General features: G+C 36.8%; 1 protein-coding gene across 1 annotated transcript in view; it reads right to left on the reverse strand.

Annotated features, from left to right (window-relative positions):
- The window catches only part of usp45 (ubiquitin specific peptidase 45), a 56,658-nt gene that overhangs the window by 29,442 nt on the left and 8,124 nt on the right, over positions 1-19,092 (reverse strand). Inside the window, exon 5 of the mRNA XM_059024588.1 lies at positions 17,962-18,062. Coding sequence (XP_058880571.1) covers positions 17,962-18,062 — 101 coding nt within the window. The remainder of the gene's footprint in view (positions 1-17,961; positions 18,063-19,092) is intronic.

Here is a 19,092-nt window from a genome sequence, read left to right on the forward strand (position 1 = left end):
ATCCGCAAGTGTATTAATTAAAACAAGGTTTACTCTTACATTATCATACTAAAACAATCACAATTTTGCTTACACATTTCAACAACATAGTCTTCATCAGAGCACTATAGGAAAGATACAATTCCGGCGTTTTATAAAAAAAACACACCTGACACCTATAATTGACAATTGGTTGTTGAACAAACAATCTTTAAGGATTCAATCATCAATCAGTTGATAAACCGGCATCAATGAAAATATAGCAGAAAATTAAATGCCCCTCGGGAAGACTATTGTCATATTGTCTGCGGCTTCGAGCCCCGTCAGTAACAATAGTCTTCCCTCGGGGCAATCATTTTCCATTATAGCCCTCCTCTCCAGTCCATATTTACTATAATTATATATATATATATATATATATATATATATATATATATATATATATATATATATATATATATATTAATTATGTGATGGGGTGTACCTGCGGTGTGAGGACAGTGGTGAGTGGTTGCTGGCAGCCATTTTGGGACCCACATGGGTGGTTGGGAGTAAAAATGGAGGCCAGTTTCCAAACAATTGAACACAGGTGCAGCTGGTTAAGCAGCTACCACATGGTATAAAAGGCAGAAGAAATATCTGTTTTGTGTTGTTGGGTAAAGGAGGTGTGGTGTGGTTCTTGGAGGAAGAGAAACTTAAACCAAAGAAAGGTATTCTTTAAGATATATGGTTTGATTTTACAAGGTAAAAGGAGTTAGCCTTCCCTGGCTTAGGTTTAGGTTTAAAAGGAAAACTTGTGTTAGTTAGTGCTCCAGGGGAGTTAAGACTGTGTTTGTTTTGATTTTGTTCCAGTGTAAATATTATCTGTAAATAATAAAAGTGAACAAACAAGGCTAAAATATAAACACAGACTCTGAGACTTTCTTGGCGCACCCACACAAAGCGATGCTAGAGCTCTGGGCCTTCCTGACTAGAAGGGCTTCAACACAATATATATTAACATTTACTCAACACAATCTAAACCAAGTTATCAAGTTAACTCAACAGGGTTCGATTTTAAGGCCTGTCCGTTTGCCCGGGACAGTACAAAATATAGATGGATAAGTTCAGCATGTTTTACATTTATTTGGCTTTCTTGAAATTCAAGTGACATGAATACAAATATTTACTGTACCAGTTTTGTTGCTTTTTGTAAGTGGACGATGTGCAACACAAACACAGTTAAACTAGGAATGCAGCAATCATCAGATCGGAATCGGCACCGATTATTAACAAAACACCATAATCTGTAATCAGTGTTTCACAGTCATCACCTATTATTATTATTATTATTATTATTATTAATATTATTATTATTATTACTACTACTATCCACCCTCCAAAAACTCAGCCTCAAATCTGTGATGTTATACTTTAAAGTTCATCATGTGGGGTCAGAGTTTTCATCTCCAATCCTTGCACTATACACATTGCCATCCCGGGCCTGTAGGTCTCCCGATCAATCCAGCACACTCCGCATTGAGGGTGTGGCGTAGCGGCTCGTGGTAGGAAGTCCAGTCTTATTTAAAATGTATATTTGTTGTTGCAACTTTGTCATGTTAACGATGTAGGTTTCAGTGTTGTGGGACCTCTAAATACGACCATTTAGCAAATCCATCCATCAGTGAATGTATATATATTTAAGTTCTGTAAGCATATCACATGCTATTGGTTTACCAGTGCGTTGCTAAACTCACTTCTGGGATAATGTATAATCTATCAAACATACAATAAGTCAAATCTGTAATGCATTCTGTTTAAAGGAAGAAAAAAAAATAGTATTGGTATCTGCCATTTATATTATTATTCTTGTGTGTAATATATATATATATATATATATATATATATATATATATTATATAATTTTTTTTTTTGTGTGGGTGTTGTGGACAGTCAGTTTTGTTTCTGGACAACCGGTGATCTGCCTTGCACTTGTCTGTGGGACAATCAGAAAAAAATCCCTTAAAATCTAACCCTGCTCAACATATTGCATTATAAAAAGTTATTTTCCTCTTTAATGACAGCTTAAAAAGGTCAAAGATGCATTATGTCAAAGTAACTGGGGAAAAGCCTGTACAGCATCTGGATGGAACTACTATCATATGTGTTTCCAGATGACAGATGGTAAATATTTCCACAACTTCAAGAACACTGTGCTGGGCCAGCTGTGCAAAAAGCCATTTTAAAAGCTTGCATAAAGATCTGACAATCCAAATTTGTATATACCGCACAGGTTAACTTCGACTATAGTTAGTATTGTTTTTGTGCCCAACCACACATGTTCGTAACCTGTGACATATACTGTACAGCTTTCATTATTCATTAAAAGGTGGTAAGTAAACCACTACTTTGAATGGATAAATCTTTTACCAATTATCTTAATTTATATGAAAGCAATAACATGACAGGATATTCAAATATGGTCAAATATCTGCATGCACAAGGACGTTGTTCTGTATCCCTCTATTAATGCCATGTTTTAACTTAAAGCAACACACTGTGAAATGAAGTGTTTTACTTGGCCTTTTAAAATAAAAAAAATAAATAAATAATAATAAAAAACTTTACCCTGAATGAAGAAGCAAGAGCTTAAAACTAACTGGTTATAGCCTATTTTTGTCTGAGCTGCATTTCATACACCTGTTTCATCGGTCGTAAATTCTGACACTTTTACTGTTACGGAATCCACTATGTTATTCTCACTTGCCTCAGTGTTTTGTGCTGCTGGATAATCTGAGTGACACTTGTTTAACTGCAGCTGTGTTACCCGAGACAAACTGGGCTAATGATTACATAGTTGCTAGTTTCGCTACCTCTTATTCAAGTGAACCTAAAGCCCCTTTCACACTTGCACTCCTACCCAGGTCCCGACCCGGGTTTTGGCTACCCAGGTCACAATTCCGCGTAGTGTGAAACCACGTACCTGGTCGTACCCAGGTTTACCCGGGTCCCAGCAACCCACCTCAGAATGTGGGTCGACATGCTTTGACCCGGGTAGAGCGAGATAAAATGCATAAGGGCTGTTCGTGAGCCGACGCAATAACAAACAGCCACACCTGCATGAAGGTTTCACTTCTGTTTATTCTGTTTAACTACATTTCTGTTGATTGAGGCACACCATGAGCCAGATTGCGGAACAGACTAAGAAACATTTGCTCTAATCAACATTTGGGCCGAAGGTTCAATCCAGAGAAGCTTGGATGGAAGCATCCGTAACAAGCTGCTTCCAGGGCATTGATACGTGCATTTTTTCCCAATGGAGGTGGGTTATCGAGCTGGTTAAGCTGGGCTTAGCTGAGTGGAGGATGGAGAGGGGGCGATGCTGGGATGCCAGAATCACTATCGAGCCCTCTTAAGGTGTTGTGGGCTAGTCAACGAAACACCAAGGTCCCCACTTGAAGACCCCAGAGAAGTACCCTATTCAGCTCAGTCCAGACGGTTGTCATGCTGATGCACTAGGGAGGCTGCACAGTGGTTGATCCCTGGAGCCAGCATTGCAGCCGTTGTGGGTGCCGATGCGCCAGGGAGGCAAAATAGTCTGATCCCTGGAGCCAGCATTACACTTCAGCCATCAACACCAGGAAGAAGGATATCTACATCATCAGATGGAAGGAAATGCAGATGGATCACATTAGTTTACAGCTCTGTTGATCTCGCAGAGCCAATCCTTTCGTGGAACCAGACCCCTTTTATTGTTTCCATAGTAACGCACGCCAGCCAGAAGTTAGGGTAGAACAGCAGAAAATATCATTCCAAATTCATTCTGCCTTGTCTGCAGTTCGGAAGAAACTAAAAAACTGAAGTAGACTCCCCTCATCCCAACAAGAAGAAGGAACGAAAAGGAGTTTTAAGGTGTCTGTGCTGCCTTACGGCACATACAGGGAGATTTAAAATAACTGCACAGCTTTTTTTTTAAATTCTCTGTGCTGCAGAAGTGCAGCAGCGCTACAGGCCATTGCGTTTCCCTGACTCGCTCAGTTGACCAGCTTATACGGCACAAAAAATACATAAATAAAAAAAATTCTCAAAATATTTCTTACTTACCCTAAATAAAATGAAACTGAAGCAACAGTTAAACATTTAATGTAAAGAGTTCCCTGGCATTTATTGTATATAGTTCCCTGGAATTTAATGGAGTTAGTTCCCTGGCACATCGATTGTAGTTCCCCTCCCACAATTTAAATATAATGAACACCCATTACATGAAAAGAAAGCATGCAAAAGCAATGTGTGTGCAAAATATACATGTTTTTTTTTTTGTCCCCATTTGAAAATGTTGCCCACCATAAGAGTTCACTTGGCTACCAGGTTTTGAAAGCGAGTGGCCAAATGAACGCCAGCATACAAATTGATTTGTCCCATCTTGGATGGGAATTTTGAGATTCGTGTTCGGGGTCGGTTGGCTTTGTTCGGTTTTCACTATATATAAAAAAAAACAAAAAAAAACACACACAACACCTTTTACAAGGAGAAATCAGATCCTGTTATATATTTTATTTGTCGACTCCCGAGACTGTGATTGGGTCACGGTTCTTTTTTCTTTTCTGATGATGATGTGCAGATAGTAAAGATCTATGGCAATGGAGATGTTTGTGTATTTCTAGACCCTGCTCTTACACTCCCAAGAATAAAAGGCAAATGCGTATGTGTACTACAAGCAAACAGCAACAGTGTAAGCAACAGTGTAAGCCGGTAAAGTGTGCAAACAATGTCCATGACGAGATTTCTTCATTCAACGCTCATTCAATATTTCCATAGGCACAGACTTTTCCTTTAGTTTACTGAATTAAAATACAGAACTCAATGAGCAGCAACATCACAACGCATATCTCTTCCAACTAAAGCAACAGTACCATAATGTTGCACAAATAACCAAATACAGTAATCTGTCATGTATCCGTCTGTCACATATCTGCCCTAACCATTTATCTGCCATGATCAACCTCTTCAGCAACGTTAGTTTATTATTGAACAGAGAAGATTAGTTCAGATACTGTAGTTTTCATACACTGTGTTGTATGTGCTCCATGCGCTACCATTGCTGGTAGTGTCACGTGAGCTGTTCAGTGTGTTGCTATGTAAATAAATCCTGCTCACCTGTGGGGCGTATCAGCTTCAACCTCTGTCTCAAACGCCTGCCTGTCACTCAGCAGCGATAAAAGCTGAATCTCTAAACAATAATTGTGTGAATATAGTAATTGTTGCAGCTGTGTATAATGGTATTTAACAGGATTCATTTATACGTCTTTTTACATATCTGCCCTTACTCTGGTCCTATCGCAGTCGGATACGCGATGGATCACTGTAATCATTTTTGCTGTATTCAGAATAAAATAACACCCATCATATAGCAACCTAAATATTCTACATCTGTTCAATTCTAACAAATAACACTCATAAAATAATCTGAATACTGCAAATATTGTAACCTGACCAAAACAATAGAAAACATTACATTTACATTACATTACATTTCAACATTACAATAGTTTAATATTACTACCCAATTACAACTAGCCATTAGTACTGACCTCAGATGAATCTAAGTCAATGTACTTTGTTTATTCAATAAGCTATAAATAATTCAAAACAAGGAACATACCTGGCTGTACTTTTAATAGTCAGTGCAAATGCTGGCGTTACTATCCATTCACAGAAAGTCAACAGTAAATGTTTTACAGTCCAGAGTTAAACAAATAACTCCTTTCCAAGTCCAAGTATCTTGCCTTTCCTTATTAGTCACTGTGTTGTTCTGCTTAGCATTTATTATGTATTTATATTCATTATAACATTAAATTACCTTTCTAATTTCAATGTTACCCAAGTTTGGCTTCCTTAGCACTTGCTATATACTTGCTATTTATTTTATTTCAGTTTACACATTTAAAGCTTGCCGGTGCCGAGCTCCCAGAAACTGTTTCATGACTGCCTAGCAATAGCTGCAGAAGCGGCTGTGTGCAGTCATTACAGGGGAACTCAAGCAGGGATCTGTTAACATTAGCTAAAAACAACTTCAAACAGAATACGGTTACTGTAGAATTTTGCTGTTACAAGCATTGCATAATTAATTAGGGTCCTTACGTTTAACATGCAAATAACGGGCTTAAGACTGAATTAACACTTGTCAAGCATCACCATTAAAAAAAAAAAAAAAGCAGCGTTTGCTCTACTAGTAGCTAATATATAAAGCTTCTTCCATGTACTCGAACATGTAATATGCTATGCAAATGTTTTTTTGTTTTTTTTTTGCTTGTGTAATCGTGTATTCGACTAAACTGACCCATCTGCATAAAAACCTTTCTTTTAGTAAGTCTTTCTACTTAATCTGGGATGACATTCTATTATAAAAGCAGCAAACAATTTAAGCATCAGAGAAAGCACACTTTCCCTAGGTTTACCATCTAAATATGAATAGGATATAATTTATGGATTTTGATTTGTTGGTTTTCTATAAAATCGCCAATGCAGTCAAATGCTATTCCTCAGCAGGAATTATTCCTGTCCCAATACTTTATAGCCTGGAGGAAGTCTGGAGGCTCATTGTACAGCAGGGCAAGCTTTCTTAATGTTGTAATTGTTGCATTTAGAAAATGACAAGTGACATTTCGCTGTCTTAAATATTAACGAACAATGCACATCAATGTAAACTCTTCTGGGATTAATAGGCACCAAAGCCGTATTTGCTTGATGTACGATTTGAGAAATGTTCCACTAAAATAACCCATTAAACCAGTTACATTGATAACCTCCATACTCTTACAAGCAATACATAGGTTTTCTTTATGTAATTCTCTGCATTCATTAAGCAATACATTGATACACATAATCCTAATTCAATATAAGTAAACAGATATACAATGCAATACCATACTTTATTTTTGTTTACTCATTTTATTATTACACAGGCATGCAGAGATAAAAGTTTCCAAGGGCATAACACATATTCTGCACATCCTTACCAGAATATCGTTAAAGTAAAACATGTACACCAATTATAATCTTATCCAACGAATAAGCTTTTTTCTTTCTATATTATATTATATTACTTTTGAAAAGAAGGTTCTGGTGTACATCGATTTTTTTTATTATTATTATTTAGCATCCATTGTGATGGTTTGCCCTTGGTAACATAAAAGAAACAGGGGCTTTTCATTCCTGTTATTATACAGAAAATGATTTTCTGTATTATTAGGATTTGACAGGGAAAACCGCTTACAAACACGTTATATAAAATGTACATAATGTAGGAGATTCAACACCATTTAATTGATGGACAAGTCAAGTGCTAACGCTACAAACTGAAAAAAAACAGTAATTGATGTTCATAATTATAGAATGTTACAGGTTTGAGTGTTTGGACGTTGAGGGCAAACTATAAAATGCCATATACTTATTGTTTTAAAAAACTTATAGATTGAATACAAGGCAGACAAGTGATGCATAGTCCTTATGTGTTTACAAAAACATAACTTCTGAACAATTCTAGGCTAAATATTGGTCAAGAACAGTAAAATGTGTAAGCTAAAATAAAATAAAACTATATATAAATCCGTCAAGGACATGACAAATGATGTAAAATTTGTAGTATCAGAACAACTAAAATTAGACAATGTGACATATAGAAGAGTATATCTATCTATCTGTCTATATATATATATATATATATATATATATATATATATATATATATATATATATATATATATATATATATATATATTATACACACACAGTATATACACACACACATTTATGACTCAGTCCTTAATTCTGGCATGTGATTAGTTAAAACCGCATCACATGACCAAAAATAGATAGAACAATTGCCCAGTGATGCTGTTTTCAGTCCCTCAAATTACATCAAGAGATCAACATGATCAAATCAATATGAATGTTTTAGCAGTTTTTATTTTAGTATGGTTCAGATTCTGATTAGTACTGAACAAACCCCTAATCTGAACAGGGTCTAGTCCCAACTGGTTTGAATTAGCAAATCTGTTATTCACACACAAGCACAACTTAGTTGTTTTAGAATGTGACCTTGACCTTTATATAGAAATCATAATGTCTTAAGAAAAAGAAAAAAACAAGCTTAAAAAAAAACAACAATGTGTTTGTCTGTATGGCTTAAATCAATGTCCACAAGGTTAGCAATCAGCAAATAAAGAGTTAACCAGAAAAAACAGGATGACCTGTGTTTGTTAATGCTGTGTTCTTGGGAAAAATCAGTTAAATGTGAATGTCTATGGAGAAATATTACATCTGGGACAGCAACTTAAGGTAAGCAATGTTCACAGGGCCATCTGGTCAAACTGCAGGCAAAAAATAAAACAGAAGCATATGGAAAAGCAGATTTTTCTCTTCCCTCCAGCAGTAGGGGACGGCAAATGTCAGGATGGGATCTGTCCATGCTTCACTGTGCTATGCTTTGCAGCACCACCTGGTTCTCCTTGCTCAGCCACCAAATATGGACAGCACTGACACTGGACCCTATCCCCAAGGCAAACTCCATAGACACATTTGACTTCCAAACAAAATGGCAATTTCACACAAGTATAGAGGAATGATTTGTTCCAATATATATATATATATATATATATATATATATATATATATATATATAATTTGATTTGAATAATAGTTTTGAAACTTCTCCCTTCCACTATGTAAAATACAACAGTAACTTTAAAAAATTCTGAAATACCCCAAAATGTAGTACCATTGCATTTACTGTAAACTACACTGTATTTAAATATTAAGCTTGCATTGTAATACCTGTAAGTTGCCTTGGATAATGGTGAAAATAAAACCTTTTTTTTCTATTTAATGAATGCTTAGCCGTTATACTGATTTTCCACTATTTATCTTTCTTTCTGTAAGTAGGACCTTCACTACAAAGACACATTGCACTGAAAGACAGGTATGGAAGGTATGGAATTTCATTTACACTATCCGGTATATGTCAATTGTCTATTATTGTACCTTCCCACGTTTTATTGCCACTAGTTGAAAAAAATCTATCTTTATGGATTAAATCTTTTTTTTTTTTTTTTAACTGCTGATACAAAAGACCAAACCTGTTCTCTGCAATTTGTAGAGACTCTGGTTCTATGAATTTCTTTGTCACGGCAGAGCATGTAAAATACATATAAATTAAAAAAATTATTCTCTTTGTGATCATCTACACAACATTCAATGTGAAAGCATAGGCTTTTCAATAAGTTGACAATTTATGGGTCTTAGGATAAAATACTACACATCTTGCTTGCTTATTTACTTATTTTTACAGGAATTCCATCAAGGCAATAGAAATTATTTTGCTCTTCGGAAAATCAGATTCGTTGTCTCTGCTTTGCTGTTTTTACTATGGTAACAGTTAAAAGGAATTATTATCAATTCACTCAGACCAACTGAAATCAAAGGAAGAAAATGATGGCTAAATTTTGTACTTACTAGTAGAGGTGCCTATTCAGAGAAACATTTTAATTTCCGCTACAAAGAATCCCAGATGTGTTTCAAAAACGTACCTCTTCCTGAGGTCAAGCCTCGATTTACCAATCCTCTGGTACTTCAGTTGAAGGCCTTGTTGGTAAGAGCACAGTTAATAGGTTTTCTTTATTTCCCAAACTGTTGTTGTCCAACAGTATTATGGATTACTACAGTGTTGCCAGGACTCTCTTATATTGAGGCTATATGGAGAAAGGATGCACAATAATCTCTCCCTAAAAACCTGGCCTTCAACAAAAATGCAATTTTACCAGTTAACTAAGAAAGCTGCAACCCATTACTTGACAACCATATCAACGTTTTGTTTTTTTAATTATTTTATTTATTTATTTATTTGTTTATTTAAACACTTTTCAAACAGGAGTAACAATTAAATTTGAACAATGGCACCAGGCAACGACTTGGAAATTGTGTCACTGTTTGTTTCTTTTTCATATTCGTTGTCCATTTAATCTTTAGTTTGCTTAGTAAATTAAATCCATTTGTGAAGCACTCAATTTACTGGCAATTAAAATAAAAGGCTTTACAGACTCTGATAACATGACCATCACAGAAATGTGCACAGTAACAGTCTGAAACAATTCTTGTTTGCAACCTCTAGTTAGGCTTCTTTACAAACATTTCACATTAAACACTTCACTAAAAGATTACATGAGAAGAAATAGGACAAAATGTAGATCCAATTGGTGATGCCAAAGAGAATATACTTATTTGCTGCCTGTACCAAATTTCTCAAAGCCACTACAGTACACAAATATGCTCATCTTCTAATAGATGGGGTCTTTAATATGATCGTTTTATCTACCTTGTGTCTTGTTGCTGTGCTCAGTCTTGCCATGGTGTATGACATTTGACAGTAAACTGTCTTCAGCAGCCTCACCTTGTTAGCTGAGTTTGGCTGTTCCTCACCCAGTTTTATTCCTCCTACACAGCTGTTTCTGTTTCGGTTAATGATTGTGTTTCAACCTACATATTGAATTGATGATCATTAGCACCTGTTTGGTATAATTGTTTAATCATACACCTGACTATATGCCTACAAAATCCCTGACTTTTTGCAAGTGTACCTAGAAGAATTGATGCTGTTTTGAAGGCAAAGGGTGGTCACACCAAATATTGATTTGATGTAGATTTTTCTTCTGTTCACTCACTTTGCATTTTGTTAATTGATAAACATAAACTATTAACATGTCTATTTTTGAAAGCATTCTTACTTTACAGCATTTTTTCACACCTGCCTAAAACTTTTGCACAGCACTGTATATATTTTTAATGCTGATGTACAGTAAGAAATGTAAAAGCATCTTAGCCATGTCTTGAATTTGCACTCAAGTCTTATATTTGTTGAAGAGGTGGATTTACAGAAACATAGAAAATCCATTTACTTATGGGATTTCTTAAGACTCAAAACAACCAAATGACACATTCATGTGCAAAAACAAGACTTATTTTGGTGGACTTTCAATGTACACATTGTCTCCTGCTGTTGACTAAACTTTAGCTACAACTCACTATAACTTGTCTGCTCGCTGACACTACTTTCTGACACTACTTTTCTGCAGCAGAGCTGATAGAAGCTCCAGGGGAAACAGCTGAGATGGAAACAGAAAGGAATAAGGACGGGGAGTTTAAACTACCGGGGAAAAAAGAACAAGAAGAAGGAGTGAAGGGGCGGTGGCAAAAAAATGTAGTACAGAGGGAGATAAAGAAAGTAATGGGAGTACTGGAAAGGGAGTGAAAGATAGTAAGGCTGGGGAAAACAGCAGAGCACTGGGGAAGAGACCGATAACCTGCTGGAGCGCAATCGCTGCCAGCACTGCTACCGAGGAATCCTCCGAGTCGGACAGTGAACGCGAGGGCGGCTTCACAGACTCCTCTCTGATATTGGACTCCTCGGCCAGCAAAAGCTGCATAGGACCCGGGGGGTACGATCTACAGAGAATAAGGGCTTATTTTATTTTATTTATTTATTTATTTTTTTTTTACAGAAAACAAAAGGGAAAAGAGATGTTGTGATTGATTGTTTTCCTGATCTAGAAATGTTTAAGATGTCTAATGAAGAGTAGTTTTTTCATTCTTTTGTCTATTTCTCTGTTTTTCTCTGTTTCTTTTCATTTTTAAATTTTTCAATGGGTGAAATTGAAATCGCGACCTTAAATATAAACGGGTATAGAGAAGCACTAAAGAGAGCTGCTGTATAGGAGTTGATTAGGCAAAAAAATATCAATGTAATGTTTTTGCAAGAAAAACACAGCAATATAAATAACTGTATTGAATGGGGAAAAGGAAGGGTGATATAGTTTTAAGTCACAAATCCTCTCTGAGTGCGGGGTTTGCTGTTTTATTTCCCGTAACGTTGATGAGGTTGTTAAAGGACGCCTGCTCATTGTAAGAGCGGTAGTGAAGAATAAGACTTTTGTTATTATTAATATATATGCGCCCACTGATGGTAGGGAAAGAATCTCCTTTTTAAATATTTTAGATGACACCTTGGTGAATTGCCATTAAGAAGAACATCTTTTATTTGGAGGAGATTTTAATTGTACAGAAAATGATGAAGACGACAGAAATCATGTAGAGCCCCATCAGCTAGAGAGATGCACAGGATAATGGACAGATTAAACAGTTTTTATTGTTTTAAACTACTGGTTTGTCAGATCACCGTATGATAATATCAAGTTTTTTAATTCCATCAATAAGAACACGCAGTACTTACTGGCATTGTAACATCCTTATAGTAAATTACGCACATTTTAAAACTTGTTTTATTTTTTTCTGGCAGCAGTGGAGAAGGCAAAAGCTCAGTTTTTATTCCCTAAAACAGTGGTGGGATGTGGGGAAAGTGCAGATTCGCCAGTTCTGTCAGCAGTACACTGCGACTGTCACTAGGAGTGTCAAGAGAAGACGGAGGGGCTAGAGAGAGCACTTACGCCGCAGGAGCTCTCCACCGCCCTCAATGGACTGAGCAATTGCAAAGCCCCTGGCATCAATGGACTCCACACTATGAAGTGTTCTAGGATGAGCTGGTGGAGGACCTGCTGGCGGATTATAAAGAAAGTCTGCCAATCCCTGCCAATCGGGATTAATTGGAGCAGGGGAGGTTTCAAGTACCTGGGGTACACCTGGGGGATGAAACCAGTGAGAGGAAGAACTGGGAGGGGGTGCTAGAGGGGGTGATGGGGGGGGCTGGGTTGGTGGCACTGGCTGCTTCCACAGCTATCCTATAGAGGAAGAACTCTGATCATCAACAACCTGGTGGCATCCACACTGTGGCACTGGCTGGTGTGTTTGGAACCACCGCAGGGGCTGCTGGGAGAGGTGCAAAAGGCCATCCTGGATTTCTTCTGGGACAGGCTGTACTGGCTGAGGAAAGGGGTGTTGTATCTGCCAAAGGAAAAAGGGGGCCATGGTCTGATTGATGTCAGCAGCCGCGTCCCTGCTTTCTACTTGCAGTCAGTCCAACGGTTGCTTTATGGATCCGACACCCTGCTTTGGAGATCACTGGCCTGTGCCCTGCTGCGGAGAGCAGAGGCGCTACAGCTGGACCTGTCATCGCTCCCCCCTTTCTACAGCAGCATGCTGAGGGCCTGGTGTCTGCTGAGGGGCGAGAGAGGGGAGGAACCTCTCACCCTGCACTGGCTCCTGGAGGAGCCAATCGTATACAACCCTCTCCTAGTCACTCCAAGTGGTGATGCCCCTGCCTTCAGTCACCGGCTGATCAGAGCTCGCCTCACAAAGCGGCGACACCTGCTAGACCTGAGCACAGAGAGACTGAGTGTAGAGCTGGGGATGCACTCCCTGCGCTGCATGGAGAAGTACCTGAGCCAGCTCAAATGCATCTTGTCCCCGGAGGGACGGCTGATCTTGGAGGAGTTTTTCCAGGGACACCCCCTCCCTGATACACCTCCCCCCTTCCCAAGCCTGCGAGTGTCTCTTGCATTTAAAGAAGATGCTGACCATCCAGGAACTGAGTGGGAGGCTTCTAGCCCTTGTAGCTTCTAGCCCTGTACAGAGCCTGTGTGCAGGTGCAGCACCAAACTCAGCTCACTACACTCCCTGACACGCCCTGGAGGGCTAGGCTGATTCCTGTCCATCCTGTGCTCAGAGAGAGACCATGTTTCATTGTTTCAGTACATGCTCCCTTTTAGCACCCATGTTTAGTCTTTTAGCTAGTCTTTTTACTGGTATTAATCTGATTTTGAATACCAGTTTTTATTTTTGGTATAAGTTACAGTAAAAAAACACAGACCAACTCGCACACTTCCTGGTAGGCCAGACTAAAATTGCAATTTACAAGTTGAAAAAATAGAGTGAAGGGGGACGGGAGTGAGGATGTGATAATTGTTTTTAAAACAATTCTCTCTCTTCCTAGATTACAAAACAAAAGGTTTTTAACATGGATGTGTCCACTGTCTCTGTACTCTGGATAATACTAGGCACCAAGTTCCATAGACAATGGATATGGTAAAGGGTCTACTACAGCCTTTATTCTGTATTTCAGGGCAGCCAAGAGCAGGGTATGGCAATAACAAACCTTTCAGGTGTCAAAATCCTCAATGTATATGCATGAACTGCATGAGATTTTAATTTCAGATACAGTACTACAACCAAAATACTTCAGTTGTAATAAGTTCTTAGATTTAAGCAGCGCATATTTCTAAAATAAGTGGTGAATCTTTCAGCAAGGATTTTAGTGACTGCTTGTTAATATCAAAATCAATCCACAAGGTGGAGGCAGTGTGCTTTTAGCAGCTCAGTCTCCCTGGAAGATTTGCAGTAACAGTATCCAAAGAGCACTGGATCCTTCAAATTTTGCTCAAATACCCATTTCCATTGAGGTGCCATTGTTTGTTTTGTTTATTTAACACAAGGACAGTGGTCTAGTCTAAAATTCGAGCCACATATGAAAGCATGCATTTAGACTAGGCTACTGTAGAGATGTGCCCTTTACAAAGCACTATGAATGATATACAGCTTTCAACAGTTAAATGTGAATTGGATTGACTAACTATGAATATCAGTTCAATTAACCAACAATTAGAACCATGTGGTTGTTTTGATTGGGGTGGGGTGTGTGATGTTAATTAAATGATGAAATGGTATTAAAGTATTTTACAGAAATCAGGGGCATGAAAAAAATTCCAAAATATTAATACAAATACAGTCCTCTTAGCACTTGTGTGGAATTGTATTTCTCATAAAGGTACTGTACAAATACAAACACTACTTTTAGAACATAGTTATGAACAAAAGGAGGCCATTTGACCCATCAATGATTGCCCGGTTTATAGTTTTGACAGATCCCAGAACAGATCTAGTCTGATCTAAAAATACAAATTAAATTGTCCATGTTTCATCCCCAGTTCTGTATCCCTTTGGATTTTCTGGGTTGTCGCATGTTGGCCACTACTCCAAATTGTCTACAAATTTTATAAGCTTGCTAGTTATCCCTAATGTAGATATGAATCTGCAAGAATCCTAGCACCAACAGAAGTTGCACCCCTAATTGGTACTCTCTGGTTCTAGTGTTTTAACCAGATATTTATCCAATTACAATATATGTAATACCTTGGATTCCCTGTGATTTAGTCTTTTGTGCAGTACTTTTAAATATTAAAATATAGGATGCGATATGCTCAGTTTGTATAAATCTAAGAGGTTAGTGAGGCAGCACTGTCTTTTTTCTGAAAGCTGGTTGTCACTAGTTAGCTGGAACTTGTCTAACAATTTGTAAAAAATATCTGTAAGTGGCCTGGAGATAAATTCCCATGTTTCTAGGCAGCCCTGGACAGATGCCACCCAGACAAGGACAATTACTGGTCTTTAGCCTCCAGCCCTCTTAGCACTTACGTTTACATAGAATGACCTGACGATGACTATTGACCTAGCACGTCCTGATTGTCCAGAGTCTACGGTATTGTTATATGCTCAATTTAGAAATGTAGTAATTGCATTTGTTGTGGTTTTGCGTAAAACAGAGAATTTTGCTACAGTTCTCCTCCATTTAATTGCCAAGAACTCAGGATGTAGCAAGGTTGGCATATTAACTAAGCAAAACTGCATGTTAGCTATCAAAGATTTTATTTCTCATTTCAACAATTAGATTGTACCAATTTATCATCCCTCCCTTTAAACTGCTGTGCCACTTTTGATAACCCATTTAGAACAAGCTTACTGATGTGTCAATACTGGTGTCAGACAACACTGAACAAGCACAGGTATTGCCACCTTTTGCCTTATGATGAATTCTTTGCACATACTGGGAACTGAGAGAAGACACCAAGCAACAACCCTGAAAACCATCCAGTTTAGAAATTGATTGCACAATGCAGATTTTAAAAGATGTCTTTGTATTGTACTGCTGATAGTGTGTCCTTGGTTGTACAAAGTATTCCACAAGAGACGGCATCACATAAAAAAAAAAAAAAAACACAACACCTCAGCGCCTTTTTTTGAGCATGCGCTTCCTTGAACTCCCTCTTTAGCCTCTCTGCACAGCACTCTCGTCAGCTGAGCGAAAAAACTAATTTGTGTTTTATTTGATCATAACAAAGATCTTGTCATACAGTCCACCCCCTTGAAACCAGTTCCATTTAAATTGCTATTAGGACTGCTCTATCAGTCCCTTTCAATTTTGTAACAATGGGCCAGATTCAGTTCATATTTTTTTTTTTTGTATTAAGGTCTCTAATTCATCATTTTCTTAAAAAAAAAAAAAAAAAAGTAAGATGTGTGCTATAAAACTTAATCTTAGTTGGTTTCTAATGTTCCTTTTCACAAACAAGAATGTCAGTGACAAAACCCCTCTTTCCTGTACCTACCCTTAATATCAATGGAAATGCTTTCTACATTCTGTTACTCTTAATAATTCATAGTACAGAATGTTTTAACCATGTTGTATCACAACTGGATAAGCAGTTCTCTAGATACATAGTATGTAAGTGCAACATACCCTACAGTACATAGCTTAAGTAGGTCCACTGTTTCGCTGTTTTGGGGGATAAAGTATTGCAGTGTTCTGCATTACTTCTTAACAACCAAAATAATAAATTATGTTTGGACTTGAATTTAGTGTTTTATTTTTTATATTGGTTATTTAGTTATTTGTTAATACCTGAAACAAATAAGAAATAACTGTTAGTTGATCAAATATACCAGTAAAGATGAGGCAGACAAAACTATTAAATTTTGCTGCATTCTTATTCCACAGGGTTTGGTGTATAATAATACACCCTCAGTAAAGTAGACAGAGGAGATGTCAGTTACATACAAGTGAAATTAAGTAAAACGTGGAAATTATTAAAAAATGACTTATTTGTATTACAACATAGTCTACCAGTGTCTTATAGTTGTGCATTTTCAAGAAACAATACAACTCTAAAGGCCTTCTGTTGATTCTGTTGATTTCTTCTGATAAATCCAAATTTTTTGTTAAGTAGGAATAAGCTGATTTTACTCCAAGAACCAGTATACTCAGTGTTGCTGCCATACAATTCATGTTTATCAATTCATGGATTTCAAATCAGATAGGTAAAGCTAGTTGTAAAGAAATGCATTTCCAAGAAGTAAATAATTGATTAACCGTCAAGCAAAGAATTGTGTACTTGTGAGTGGATAATATATACTTGAATTATATTTTAATTAATAAAAAAGAAAAAAAATAATACATTTCTAAAAAAGTAATCTGCTATTTTTTGTTTGTTATGTAGCAAGGGCCTGCAGTGGGGTCTATTTAAATGATCATTACTAAATACAATTAAAAGAAAGGTCCACAGAACATCAGGTTTATAGATTTTAGGGAGCCGGAACTGAGACTAAGTAGCGGGGTTATGAACAATATAACGTTATATGTCCCCACGTGTTGCTATAACTGTTTAAATAATGTACCTGTAATTTTTGTTTTCATTGTTAACATCCTGACAACTTTTTACACTTTTAACTTGAAATCGGTTTTAAAATGTCCGCTCTTCTGCACTGACAGTGTAAGGATTATTGCCCACATTGTCAAACATGTAACACAGCAATAATGATCCATGATATGGTATGGAACAGAAAAGCCAGAGCACTTGTCATGTTTGTGTTTTTAAAGTGCTCTTCCTGCAGCGATTTAGAGGACAAAACCCCAGTGCACTAGAGTGGCCATTTTGAAAAGAGCTTTGAAACAGACTTTAAATTTAGAAGTGTACAAAGTTATCAGGATGTGAACAATGAAAAGAAATTACAGGTATGTTATTTAAACAGTTATAGCAACACGTGAGGACGTGCAACGCTACATTTTTTTCGGAACCCCGCTACTCTACTCATTAAGATCCACCATCATTAAAGTTAGGTGAAAAAAAAATGTCAAATTGTTTTTTTCACAATTACATCAATGTGTTGCACCAACCATAGTTTCTCAAGAATACCAGCCCATTATTTAACAAATATTACAGTTACCTGATGATGTCTTATCTGAATGTTTCTGAAGAAAGTCGACCATCTGGGCAAGAACCTTTTTGTTGCAATACGTGGATAATTCTTCATTACATTCATGGCACCTGAATCCAACAAATAAAACATGTTATTTAAAACACCAACATGAACATAAAGCATTCATTTTAAAACATATTCAAGGACAGTACATTGTGTAGTCCCTTATAAAGTTGACATTAAAAAAAAAAAAAAAAAGTATTTAACCAGAAAAAAAAAAATGTTTGCTTCTTTTCTTACTTTGGAAGATAACATCAAACATTTCCTTCTACAATCACTGATTGGCTAAACAAAATTATAAAGCTTTGTAATTGGCTCAGACACTTACCTTTCTGGTGAAACCTCCATTCTTATTTAAGAGATTAGTAAAAAGAAAACAATAGTTTATCTGTCAAACAACAATAAAAAAATCTGTAAATGTTAAAAATAAAATACAATTAACACTAGAACGACTGGGTTTATAGGCTTACCTAGAACAACTATGACTGGTCAATTTGACCAGCGTATTAAAAACAACAAATATTATAAATGAAAGGACAAACAATTTAATATATGTTGTAGTTTTATTCAGGAACGTCTTATAAAGCATCTACAAAACCGGAATACTGTAAATAAACAGACATTTGAACCGAAATGTGTTTATATACAGACATATTACATAAAACGCAACCTCAAAAAATGGTAAATAATTTCATAAACAAATATTTGAAAATAAAATATGTACACCGATGGGTATCATTTATTTTGCACAACTTGCAATTTATCTTTGGACCACATTCGAAAGTCAACAATAGACCGACGTTTATCATCAGAAAACTACAGGAAACGAAAGGCTGAGACTGACAGCTATGAGACGACGTCCTCCAGTAAAAAAACGTAAGGGGAACGAAAATGATGAACGCCGACGAGATGTTATTTTCGATTTGATAATTGATAATGCCAAACTACATGCATTTCTGAACAAACGTAATACATGCGGGAGCAATTGCTACAGCAGGTCAACTGAGAAGGGAATATTTACCACAAATTGGTGAGTTGCACAAGATGAAAACTGTACAACTGGTAAAGATGTCTGACAGTGCATCTGTAGTTACTGAC

The sequence above is a fragment of the Acipenser ruthenus genome, chromosome 5 (genome assembly GCF_902713425.1).
Source record: "Acipenser ruthenus chromosome 5, fAciRut3.2 maternal haplotype, whole genome shotgun sequence".
In the NCBI taxonomy this organism is placed as follows: Eukaryota; Metazoa; Chordata; class Actinopteri; order Acipenseriformes; family Acipenseridae; genus Acipenser; species Acipenser ruthenus.